This window comes from Delphinus delphis, chromosome 12 (genome assembly GCF_949987515.2).
Source record: "Delphinus delphis chromosome 12, mDelDel1.2, whole genome shotgun sequence".
Taxonomy (NCBI): domain Eukaryota; kingdom Metazoa; phylum Chordata; class Mammalia; order Artiodactyla; family Delphinidae; genus Delphinus; species Delphinus delphis.
The window spans coordinates 7738103-7750983 of NC_082694.2; the positions used below are offsets into that span (position 1 = coordinate 7738103).

Here is a 12881-nt window from a genome sequence, read left to right on the forward strand (position 1 = left end):
TCCCACCCTCAGATGTGCTAAACACCTCAGTTTTCTAAACGTACAGAGGCCTGTAGCGTAGTCACACCTGGGCAGAAGGATGATTACTGCACCTTTTTCCATTGCCTTTCCCCATACCCCCAACGCCCCTCATGTCTCAGACCTGCCTTACTGCTTTATACTTGATCCCATAAACACCCCTTGCTTTCGGGGCCTGTTCTCCCTTCTCCTCTCTTGGCTGCCTCGTGAATAAACCCTCTCTTCGTTGCAAACCTCCGGGTCTCACCATTTGGGCTGGCTGCCTGTGGAGCAAGACGAACCTGCTTGGGTAACAGAATTGGGACCTCAAGACAGACAAGACAGGTCTAACTCCAGAACCCACAGTCTGAGATGATGGAGCTCTTGAATGACGCTGCTCCCTCAGCAACCTGTGTCAGCCTCCTGGATTCCAATTGTCTATACTTTTTATTTCCCTGCCCTGGGCTCTTCAAAGGCAGGGATCCAGTCTTTTTTTTTTTTTTTTTTTTTGCGGTACACGGGCCTCTCACTGCTGTGGCCTCTCCCATTGCGGAGCACAGGCTCCGGACGCGCAGGCTCAGCGGCCATGGCTCACGGGCCCAGCCGCTCTGCGGCATGTGGGATCCTCCCGGACCGGGGCACGAACCCGTGTCCCCTGAATCTGCAGGCGGACTCTCAACCACTGCGCCACCAGGGAAGCCCAGGGACCCAGTCTTAATTCATCTCCCCAGTATGTGCACAGAGCTCTGCTTTAGGCTCTCATAGATATTTGGTGTCTCAATGAATAAAGGAAGAAAGGGAAGGACAGCAGAGGGAGGGGAGGACCGGATGGGGGGAGTGTGGGAGGGGCAAGTATTGGGGAGAAGTTCCTTCTAAAGGACGGGGTGTTTGGCGCCATCTGCGGTACTGCAGAGGACTGAGGCGCAGGGGTGTGAGCTGTGGGCAGGGCGCCCCGTCGGGGGCTCAGCAGGTCTTAGCTGAGATCCCAGGACAAACGGCTGCAGGAGAACAAAGCACGATCGCCCTTGCACAGGCATTGATTGTGGAGCAGAGCGCTTCCATAGGCCCACTCTCGGCGTTTCTTCTCATCCAAAATTCTAGGCAGGGGTGGACTTCCGTTTATGGGAACGGCAAGCGGGATAATTCTGGCTATAAATGTAGCTCCCTTTCCCCACTGATCTCTATCATGTATGCCATAATTTCTGTTTGGTCTTCGATGGGTGGCCTGTCACACTGTCTAGTTTTAAATTCCTCTCTCCTTGAGCCATTTTGCCAACTAGTTAATACTGAGAACTATCTTATACTTAAACATACTTGAGAGCTCCAGTCAAAGGAACCCTGGAGTGAGTTCTTTTATGAAGCTGACAGCCTTTTTACAAAGCAGAAGGATTTTTCTGTTTTACACGTTTAAATGATTTTTGAAAAATTCTGACCCAACTGTACAAATAGTAGAAGATGACGCTTTGATGGGATGTTAAACCGAAACAGCCCAGAGTCACGTGGAAGTTTCACCTGTGGCTATAAGTTAGTCAGCAGCAGGTCAGAAAAAGGGTGAAGGGTCTCCATGAAATGCACCCGGCAAACTTGCTTATTTTGAAACAGACCTTTCTACTGAATGCTTCCCCACCCCTTGCCCACGGTGGAAACGGCAGCAGCAGAAGCAGCCTCCTCCTCCAGAAGTGTTTAGTGTTGTTTCTCTCTATTTACAATCAAGAATCGTTAATAACTATGCCAAGGGAGCAGGTTTGAAAGGTAGCCCTTGGGGCAAAATCCATGGCTGAGTCCTGTGATTCTTCCCCTTCGAGTGGTGCTGGAGTGTTAAGACCACGGAATTTGGAGTCAGATCTAGGTTCAGATTTTGTTTCCATCACTCACTAGTTGTAGGGCAGGTAACAACCTCACTAAGCTTCATTTTTCTCACCTGTGAAATGGGACTAAGAAACTCTTATCTGGCAGGATTATTACGAGAATGGATGAGACAGTGCATGTAAGCACAGCAGGCACTGAAGAAATAGAAGCTGTTATCATCACCACTAGCTACAGATGAGGCTTCTCTCTTTTTTCTGCCTGGAACTCAGAAGCCATGAGTGGAGCTCTAGCAACCCTGTTGGGATCATGATGTAACTTTGTGAATGGAAGTCATGCTTCAGGACTGATGAAGCAGAGGGCAGAAGAATTGGGGTCTCAGATGACATCGTGGAGCCCTGGATCATAGCAGTCCTGGGCCACCTACTTCTGAGGGACTTTAGGTTGTATGAGAGAAAACGCCCCCTACCTCGTCTAAGCCATCATGACTTGACACGTGTTGGTAGCAGCCGTGTGCAATTCCTTGCCGCGTGGCTTTAAGGAGAGACCTCCTAAAACTTCTGGCCCTCACTTTCATTTCTGAAATAAAGGAGGGGCTCAGATAACCCCTCTGGACTTTCCCCTCTCACATAACAGGCTCCTATTTCGACCTCCTGAGTCTGGGGGTTACACCAAAGCAGAGTTTTCGCCTTGATCTTTTTGCTTAGTTGCAGCAGCCTGGTTTGGGGGTGGGGCAGGGGATGGGGAGGAATGGGGCAGGTGGAGGGGCCAGTAGAAGGTAGCAGTAGACCTGAGGTTAGCTCAAGATTAGATCAAGACCTTGAGGTCCTCATCACCGTGTTGCTGTCCCCCTAACACTGCCTACAGGAGGGCGCCCTCAGCCCACTTCCCGAGCTCAAGGGTTGTCGTGGTCAGCATACCAGGAGGATATTCGTTCCCACAAGCTCAGCCGACCTCTTCCCAGTCAGAGCTGCTTCGGTTGCCTCTCCTCCTCAGCGGGATGAAAGCAAAACGTCTAACAAAAGACATCAATCTCGTGATTTTTTAGATGAGGAACTAGAGCAGCAAGCAGCCGTATTGGGAAATGGCCACAGGGGGTCGCTGCGCGCTCAGTAATGAAGGGATGGACGCCAGCCCTCGGGGAAGGGGAGACTGTCTAGGAGGGTTCGGATTTGAGGAAGGAGCTGCCCGTGGAAGGGATGGAAGATCTCCTTTCTGCACAGCTGAGTCCCCCAGTGCAGCCGAGAGGGAAGAGCCATAGTGTTGTCTTTGACCCCGAAACCAGGCTTGCAGAATACTACTGTTATTGTTTTCATTGTGATAGGATTTTGGAATTCTCATGTAATCTTTTCTGGCTCACAGATCATGAAAGCTATAGATCCTCTCTCTAAAAAGGCCAAATACCCACTACGATAAATCAAGGCCAAAGCCTGGAGCCCAGGGGGTCCTGGTGGTAAGTAAGTGTCTAGCTCCCCTTGCTGGATGGATGGTAAGAGAACTTCAGGGCTGCCCTAGTCACAGGTTTGAATCCCACTCTGGCGGGGTGACCTGCTTTACTTATTGGATGCTTGCTTTTCTTACTTATAAAATGGGAACTCTGAGTTCCGCCTTGGTCGGGAGTTACTGTGGGTACAGCACACGGAGAGCCGTCAGCAGGTGGCCATGTGCCTCCCAGGTTGGAAGCACAAGAAAAAGAGGCCTGGGGAGAAGCCGGTGGGCTGGGATGTTGTTACCAAAAGTGGGGTCCAGGGGCTTCCCTGGTGGCGCAGTGGTTGAGAGTCCACCTGCCGATGCAGGGCACATGGGTTCGTGCCCCGGTCCGGGAAGATCCCACATGCCATGGAGCGGCTGGGCCCGTGAGCCATGGCCACTGAGCCTGCGCGTCCAGAGCCTGTGCTCCACAGCGGGAGAGGCCACAGCAGTGAGAGGCCTGCGTACCGCAAAAGGAAAAAAAAAAAAAAAAAAGCGGGGTCCAGCAGCTGGACGTGCAAAAGCCAATAAGGTGGCAAGGTTGGTGGAAAGGAAAGTTTGCTTTATTGCGGAGGCCGGCAACTGGGGATGGGGTGTGGGGGAGTTGGGGGGAAGGCAGACTTGTGTCCAAAGGCCGATGCCCCCCACTGACAATCAGCGGGCCAGAGCTTTCATAGGCGGAGGGAGGGTGCTACACGCAGAAGCGGCACAGTCAGCTCTGACCGTCATCTTGAAATTGGTCACGCGGTGGTCTGATCAGCGTGGTCATCTCGATTGTTTTAAGGACAGTTAGTCTTCAGTTCCAGGGTCGGTTTGTTTCCATTTCTTTGAGGCTGGTTCTCAGAATTGTGGCAGCTTGTGTCATGGCTACAGTCTGGTCATCATGTAGTTAACTTCTTCCACCTGGAGGGGGTTTTAGTATCTATAAGACAGCTCACAGGAGATGGCTCAGAATATTAGCTGTAGCTTTTAAGGAGGAACTAAAGGTCCTTGACTTTGCTTAATGACTCAACTATTAGTTTTGTCTTGTTGGACTGTTTTCCTTTGTTTCTGCACTTTCTCACTTCTCTAGTTAAACTTTTTCTTTGGCTAAAGGTTTTCCACAGACAAAAGGCAGGAGGAGGACATGGGCAAGGACCACAGGGCCCTGCTCCGTTTCAATATGAGCTTGGATGTGTTTGCACGTGGCCGGGAGAGGCAGGTGGACGGGCAGCCTAGGGCTCAGGGGAGCTGGAGGGCTCTGGGGTGGTGCAGATGCACGGGGTGTAGACCAGTGGTTCTCAAACTTTAATAAGCTCGGAAGCACTGGAAGGCTGTTGAAACAAAGATCACTGGGTCAGCGGACCCTGAATACCGTGCAGTTGTAACCAGCTCTTTCTGGATCCCCAGCAGGGGGCCTGGATTCGCTGCTTTTCAGTGGTTGGTCTTAAAGGCAGGGATGAACTTCAGAATTTCTGGTCGGTTTGGAATTGTGCCTTAGGAAGTGTCTGGCACACCATCTTCCTGTTCCTTTATTTTTGCCCCCAAAAGATTTCATTTGACCAAAGGGTTCCCTGGCTTTAAAACATTGGAATATCATTGGTCTAAACCAGTGGTTCTCAAAGTACGTTCCCCAGATCTGTGACATCAGCGTCACCTGGGAACTTGTCACACAGCCAATGTCTTGGGCCCCGCCCCCTACCTGCGGATCAGAAACTTGGGTGGGAACCAGCAGGCTGGGGTTTAACAAGCCCTGCAGGTGATGGTGATGTGATTTAAAGCCTGAGAGCCGCTGGTCTGAAGGAAGTGTGGGCCCGGTGCTCGGGCTTCGGCCATTCTCCCGTTGGCAGATTTGCTCCTAGCGTCCTTCTCCTTAGCGGCCCTTTCCTCTTTGGCATCCCCATCCCCTACCTTTCCCACCTCCCCTCATCAGACTCTGGGTGTCTAAAGGTGCTTGCCCCTCCCTCTGCTCCCTGAGCTGGCACCTTGCAGTAGAGAGTGAAGGGCTCACCAAGTACACTAACTTCCACCAGTCCCATAAACGGGGGTAAGGAAGTTCCTGCCCAGATTTCCTCTTGCAAAAATGCATGCTTCCTTAAGAAAAAGAGAAAGTAAGAATCCCAGGGCCAGATGGGGATGCTGGGATATTTTGTGGCCTTTGGGCACCCCTCAGATGGCTAATGACAACAGTCACCACTGGTGGAGAGAGTATAATAGTGTTACTGAGTCCGAGCTCGTACCGCTCGCCACACAACAGGCCAATAAATCAACAGACGAGTTGCTGGGGCAAAGAATAGCGACTTTATTCGGAAAGCTGGCATGCTGGGAAGATGGTGGACTCCTACCCCTAAGAACCATCTTGCCTGAGTTAGAATTCAGTCTTCTTTTATACTAAACGGGGAGACAGTAAAGTCAAACATTTCCTGGGTCTGGTCAGACTCCATAGGGGACCTGTTACTTTCTTCCATCCTGCAGTCATTCACAGGTGGGCCTGATCAGGATGTTTCCTGTGAGCTAAACAAAGGTATTTTAGCTTACTGCTCATTACTTGGGAGGCAGGGTTCCCAGAGATGGGCCATTATGTATAATTTAAGCTTCTAGGCAACGTCCCTTTAGTGATTAACTTCTAGCAAAAGCAATAAAATACAAAGGTCAAAGTAAAAGAAACACATCCAATATGGAGTCAGATTTGTTCTTCCCTATTACAGTAGCAGCCTTTGCACCCAGCCAGGGTGACCCCTGCCCCACACTGACCCCCCCCACCCCACCCCCCAGCTGTCTTCCCCCCAGGCTGCTGGGTCCCTGAGGAGACCGGGCCAACAGGACAGCTTGTTTGAACTGATCAGGTCTACACCCCTTAAATTGTGGAGGCACTCGTGTCGGGTGAGCATCCTCCCCAGATTCTCAGACTGAGGAGGGAGTCCATTAAGTTCTGAATTTCCCTGTTGCTTCAGGAGGCAGAAGCTGTGGCGAGTCAGGTCAGGGGCTTGGCTGTTTCTCTTGGCATCAGACAGCTTCTTGGTTTCTTCTGTGAAATAGGGATGAGAGCAGTACCTGCTTTCCAGATAAAGCGCTCAGCACAGAACCAGGCGTCCTGCTGTTACCATGGAAACCAGGAAGCCAGAGCGTCCGTCCTTCCTGGACAGCCTCGTGCGGGCACCCCACTCGGGGCCGTGGGTGCCCCCAGCCCAGGCCGAGCTCGGAGTCTCATCACCCCTTGGGGTCCTTGTCGGTGAGCAGAGGCCGAGGGAGGAAAGCTCCTCTGCTCCCCCGAGCCAGTCATGGTGGATGTTTCTAGCCTCCGCAGGCCTTGGAGTGGATCCTTCTGGAGCCCACCCTTCTCTCCCTGCGGCTGAGCTCGAGTCGGCAGTGGGTCCCTGGGCACGTGGCGCTGGGCCGCCGCTCACAGCTCAGCGTCGCCTTACTTGGCTAAGCCCAGGAGGAGTCAGGCATCGGCCATGGTACCTCGTGTGGACTCTGTCCAGTGACAGCCATCCTTCTGGCTTCATGTCCTGGGAGCTCAGGGCGGGGCAGCCTGGATGAGCGGGGAGGGGAGTGGCAGCCAAGGCGGGGGAGTTGAGTCACGGTTCTGTGCAGCGCGGGCCCTGCCCACCCGGCATGATCCCAGGCCTTGGGGAGGGAGACACTCCAGGGGCCTCCATCCACAGTTTCATGTCATTCTGCCAGCAATCCAGGGGAGAGCGTGGGTGGAAATCAGTGCCATCTGGGATCCCCAGAAGGCCATTCCTGGCCGCTGAGCTCCAGGCTGTGCAGCCTTGGGTGTGGCACCCTCCCTGCCAGCCACATCCTTGACCTGGTGACCCTGCAGGGGACGTCCGATCAGCTGGTCCACTGCAGAGCTTCTAGCGGGGGCGGAACGTCTCAGCTCCACTCTGGAAACAGAGCTCTGGTTTTGTTTGCACCGCCCACGTGGATGGAGGCCACTGGGCCTCTGTTTGCCCCTCTGGATCTGCCTCTTTCATCCCCAGGGCCCAGAGTGGTGCCCCACCAGGACAATGTGGGATGCCAACAGTCACCCCAGAGCCAGAGAAAGGCCACGCAGGCAGCAAGGAAGAGGGTGTTAGCCCCGCACCTGCACCAGAGCCGTGCCGGTTGTCTGCCCGGTTTCCCCAGCCTCACGGCCACGTGAGTGGAAGGACGCGTGAGAAGGAAGGGCAGCCTCTTCTCCCCGCAGGGAACTGCCCCTGGGCCCCTGCAGGCACAGTCAGCATGGGTCCAGGGGTAGAGGAGGGGGTGGGAGCACAGCCAGAGCTCCTGGAGGAGGGTGCAGGGTGTGCTTTTCTGAAATGTGCAATAGTTAATTTATCTAATCTATATTGGTGGCACTCGAGTTCTAATTTTTAGCTATCATCAACTACGTGAAAGAATACCCCACACCTGTATCTTTGTATATTTGTCCAGTCATCTACTTAGGATAAATTCCCATTAAAATGGAAACCCCATGTGAAGAAGAGAGAGCCTTGTTCATCTTTTTATCTTTAGTGTCTATAGTATCTGGCATATAACACAATCTCAATATATATTTGTTGATTAAATAAAATTTTTTGAAGTGGAATTTTTTTTTAAATAGCTCATGTTTTGTGGGGTGATAGGGATTTAATGCATTTACTACTTGAAGTGCTTCACATAGATGAGGGTAATTTTTTTATAAATGTATTTTTATGTATTTATTTTTGGCCGCATTGGGTCTTCGCTGCAGCGCGCAGGCTTCTCACTGCGGTGGCTTCTCTTGTTGCGGAGCACGGGATCTAGGCGCGCGGGTTTCAGTAGTTGTGGCTCGCGGGCTCTAGAGCGCAGGCTCAGTAGTTGTGGCGCACGGGCTTAGCTGCTCCGCGGCATGTGGGATCTTCCAGGACCAGGGCTCGAACCTGTGTCCCCTGCATTGGCAGGCGGATTCTTAACCACTGCGCCACCAGGGAAGCCCCTGAAGTGGAATTTTTGAGTCAGAGGATATGCATATTGTATATTTTAACATACATTGTCAAATTATATATAGAAAAATTATACAAATATGACCCCATCAACAGTATCTGGAGATACCTGTTTTTCTTTGTTCCTGCCAGTCCCATCCACCGGTGGACGGGACCCAGTGGATGCCAAGTTCTCACCGGTCCGATGAGGACCCAGGGAGAGGATGGGGGATTCCTTCCTCCCCTGAGCCTAGAGAAAAGAGAGCGCCCCCCACCGAAGTACCCTGTGTGCGGGAGGCGCTCCATACACGCTGGACCCACACTGCTCCCCTACCCATGGCCCCCGGGGCCTGGGTCAGCTTCTCCTGCTGTGTGGTTTCTAAGGACTCGGCTTCCTCTGGCCGTGAAAAGGTACCTATCTTTAGCGTCAGTGTGTGTGTGCGGCAGCTCTGTCGGATCACCTCAGATGCTCGGCCGGGAAGAGCTCAGTTTAGAGCCGGGAGATGAAGCGGGCTCAGCAGCCCCGGTGTAAACACAGGTTTGGGCCCCAGGAGGTGTGGGAGCAGGAGGAATGCCTGTGCCTGGTGGAAGAAGTGGCACCCAGCCTCCTGAGTATCTCTGACCCACAGGAGTGTCGTTGATCCAGGAAAAGCAGGGTTTGCACACATTTTTGTGACCTGATGAAATTCTACCTTCAAAAGGCCCTAAATCTAAAACCTAAGATGCAATAAAAGAAGCTCCAAAGCCACGGGAAGTGACTTTGAACTTATTCAGAATGTCCCCCTCCCCCGAGGAGCCTTCCCTGGTTTACCCCTCAGTCTTTCCTTGCTCCCAGCTCCTCAGCCCCTTGGGCCACAGCCCCAGCCACACTATAAGCTCACAGTGGCCACATCTCGGGTGCCGAGGACGGGCCTGAGCACTTTGCAGGTGCTTCCCCACAGGTGGGTGTGATCAGGAGAAGGGGGCACCAGCCCTGAGAGGTTGTGCAACGGGAGTGGCTCAGCTCAGGATTTGAGCCCGTACGGCTGCCTTTTCCTTTTCTCATCTCTTCCCTGGCGTTCGCCTGTCAGGAGCTATGAGGGTTAATTTCATGTGTCACTTTGGCTGGGTCATGGTGTCCAAACATTATTCTGGGTGAGTCAGTGAGGGTGTTTTTGGACGAGATTAACATTTGATTGGTGGACGGCGAGTAGAGCAGGTGGCCCTCCATCCTGTGAGGGGGCCTCGTCCAGTCAGCTGCTGGCTTGAATAGAACAAAAGACGACCCTCCCCCAGTAAAAGAGACACCTCTCACCTGAAGTCTTCAGACGAGAACATGAGCTCCTTGTTCTATGAAGCTTCCAGCCTTTGGACTTGGCCTGGGACAATGGGTCTGCAAATTTTAGTCTTGCCCACCTGCATGATCACGTGAGCCAGTTCTTCGTAATGAACCTCTTTCTCTTTACATAGATACACATCCTGTTCGTTCTGTTTCTCTGGAGGGTCCTGGCTAATAGAGGAGCCTTTCGTAGATGCTGTGCTTTGGGCAGCCCCAGGGCACTCAGTGTAGCACCCAACCCGTGGGGGCAATATAGCATTTTTGAAGCCAGGGGTTCCTGTGTAATGGACCCCCACCCCCGAGAAGGGCATTCGCTCCTCCCTGACCCCTGCGGGGCTGTGGGAAGAGGTATAGGCCCAGCGAGTGGGCAGGGTGGTGGGGTGAGCAGAGCCAGGACTGCAGGACAAGAGTGATTGACAGCGTCAGGTCAAAGCAGGGAGAATGTCAGCCTGTGGCCCCCCAGTGGGCCCTAGACTGGATGCCGACCCTTGCCGCTGTTGGCCAAAGCAGAGGGCAGGCTGTGTGGAGTGGGACCCGGGGGAAGCAGCAGAGCTGGGTGTCCCAAAGGTAAGTCCCAGCGTGCACCTGGGGGCGGGGGCTGGGGGCTGTAGGGGCCGTTCATCACGGAAGTAGCAACTTAGGTGATGATAAACAGCAGACTCATCGTTGTTTGGATTTTGTTATTGTTTTTACCTTCTTTTTCTTTCTTCTTTTTTTTTTTTTTTGTGGTACGCGGGCTTCTCACCGCTGTGGCCTCTCCCGTTGCGGAGCACAGGCTCCGGACGCGCAGGCTCAGCAGCCATGGCTCACGGGCCCAGCCGCTCCGCGGCATGTAGGATCTTCCCGGACCGGGGCACGAACCCGTGTCCCCTGCATCGGCAGGCGAACTCTCAACCACTGCGCCACCAGGGAAGCCCCTTATTGTTTTTAAATTCTCTGCAATGTACCTTCTATGGCTGGCACCAGGGCCGCCACTCCTACTACCCTTGGCGGAAAACCCTTAGACTATCAGGATCATTGAAGCAAAGTGTCTAGTTTGGTTGTTATTATTTTGGTTATTTTTAAAGCCTGGATTCCTTTGGCTGTAGGGAAACGTTCCCTTAAAACGACTGAAATAGACTGTCAGCCCCAGTGCAAGTCCTGGGTAGTCCAGTGGTCATACTTTTTAAAAGTAGAAAGAAATAAGCAAAATAAATGTTAACAAAGTGCTTTATTTAACCTAATATGTTAATTCAATATGTAATCTGTAGAAAATTACGAATAAGTTATTTCACTTTTGTGTGTGTGTGTGTGTGTGTGTGTGTGTGTGTGTCTTTGAAATCCAGTGTGGATTTTAAACGCAGCACCCACCTCCGTTGGGACCCGCCACCCTTCCCGGGCTCAATAGCCACGTGTGTGGTGTGGCTTCTGAACCAGACAAGCCCTATAGCCTTGACCCAGCGGTAGAATGAATCTCAGTCAAGCTGGTGGCCGCTCGGAACACCTTAGCACTAGATGTTCTGTGTGCTTGGTTTTGTTTAATAGGATGCATGCATGTGCCACTTAGCTCTAAATATCGGCAACACTTGGCCATTGTCCCCAGGGCAGCACATTCTCCTTATTTCAAAAGCACAAACAGAACTCTGGCCTCCTAAGGTGGAGTAGTAAATGCTGAGAAGGGGAGCTTTCTCTACTGTGTCTCGATGTGCATAATCAAAAGGCAGGCTTTTGCTCCCAGCAGAGTCGCATGAGCGGGAGGGGAGAGGGGGAGGCCAGTGGAGGTGGTCTTGTGGAGCCGGCCTTCCTCACCAACGGCTCGGCCGCTAGCACGTGCCTCTCGGCTTCTCTGTGTCTATGGTTGCACCGTCCAATTTTCAATCACACACTGCTTCATTCTGCTAAAGGAACTGGCCTTAAGGTCAGCACTGGAACGAGGGCTTTATTATTATTATTATTATTATTTTTGCGGTACGCGGGCCTCTCACTGTCGTGGCCTCTCCCATTGCGGAGCACAGGCTCCAGACGCGGAGGCTCAGCGGCCATGGCTCATGGGCCCAGCCGCTCTGCGGCATGTGGGGTCTTCCCGGACCGGGGCACGAACCCGTGTCCCCTGCATCGGCAGGCGGACTCTCAACCACTGCACCACCAGGGAAGCCCTGGAACGAGGGCTTTAATAGATCCTTGGGGTTGAGGTTCTATAGGGATGAGCATCACTTTCCCGAGATGGGTCCAAGCCAGCTGAGCCACCGGGCAGCCATGACACGTGACCTCAGGTCTCCTTCATAGCTAGAGGTGAGATCCGACCTCGTGGGATAACCACCCCTTTGCCCTCCAAGACCCACATTCCGGAGAGCAAGGGCTCTGCTTGCTCGGCCCTCCCACTTGGCGGACCCTCCCATCTGAGGACCTGCCCTGACTCGGGGAGGACAGATGAGGTCAGCCAGGGAACCACATGGCCAGCGTCCTCCCCACGGTTCTCTACCCTGCTGCCCAGGTGAAATATGAAAAGGGGGACACAAGAGTGTCCAGTAGTCATTTTCCTGGCCATGTTGTGCCCCCCAAACCCTGGCCTGGGAATCTCCTTCTGAGATGTGGATGGAAGGAAGGAGTGGAGGTGGGATCCTGAGTGTCCCAGCTGGACTTCTCCCCCGAGGGTCCAGGTAGCACACCCTCACCCAGGTAGCCTCTGCGGGCAGGTGAACGAAGCCTGAGCCCCCACTCAGCCGACTCTGCTGATTGCTTCTCCAGGGACCCTCTGCCACCGCGATGCCCGCCCCTTACGTCTGGGCATTGTCACTTCATGGCAGCCCTGGAAGCAGCTGCAAACTGCCTGGAACCCTGGACCTGGGCGAGGGTGTTATATTCTTCAGGAAGGATGCAGGTGAGGTTCAAGTAATCACCCTATCAGGTAGTCACGCAGGATACATGCCTCTGTACCTGGTTCTTCCACTCGCTACAATCTGTGCGATTCCTTCATGTCGTTCTGTGCCCAGGGCTTCCTGCCCTTTCAGTTGCTGGTGGTATTCCATTGTATGAATATGTATATATGCATTGAGGAATATACTTAAGACCAGTGTACTTTGTGTAATTACTGTGTTTGTGTTTTCCTTCAGTGTAAAAAGTTTTAAAATGCACCCCAGGAATGTGTACCACCCTGTACAAAGTGTGGCAGCTGCACACAGCTGAAATGAGTTCTCACGCTACTCTTTACTGTAAAACCTGTATAGCCAATTGATTCGCACAGACTTTTTTTAAAATTAATTAATTACTTTGTTTTTATTTTTGGCTGCGTTGGGTCTTCGTCGCTGCGCGTGGGCTTTCTTTAGTGGAGGCGAGCGGGGGCTACTCTTTGTTGCGGTGCACGGGCTTCTCATTGCGGTGGCTTTTCTTGTTGTGGACCA

The 12881-nt window shown here is 52.8% G+C and overlaps 1 protein-coding gene across 1 annotated transcript in view; it reads left to right on the top strand.

The window, feature by feature from the left end:
• LONRF2 (LON peptidase N-terminal domain and ring finger 2) overlaps positions 1-12495 on the top strand; it is a 90274-nt gene extending 77779 nt beyond the window's left edge. Inside the window, exons 14-15 of the mRNA XM_060027276.1 lie at positions 3166-3260; positions 12229-12495. Coding sequence (XP_059883259.1) covers positions 3166-3219 — 54 coding nt within the window. The 3' untranslated portion in view covers positions 3220-3260; positions 12229-12495. The remainder of the gene's footprint in view (positions 1-3165; positions 3261-12228) is intronic.
• The last annotated feature ends 386 nt before the right edge of the window (positions 12496-12881 follow it).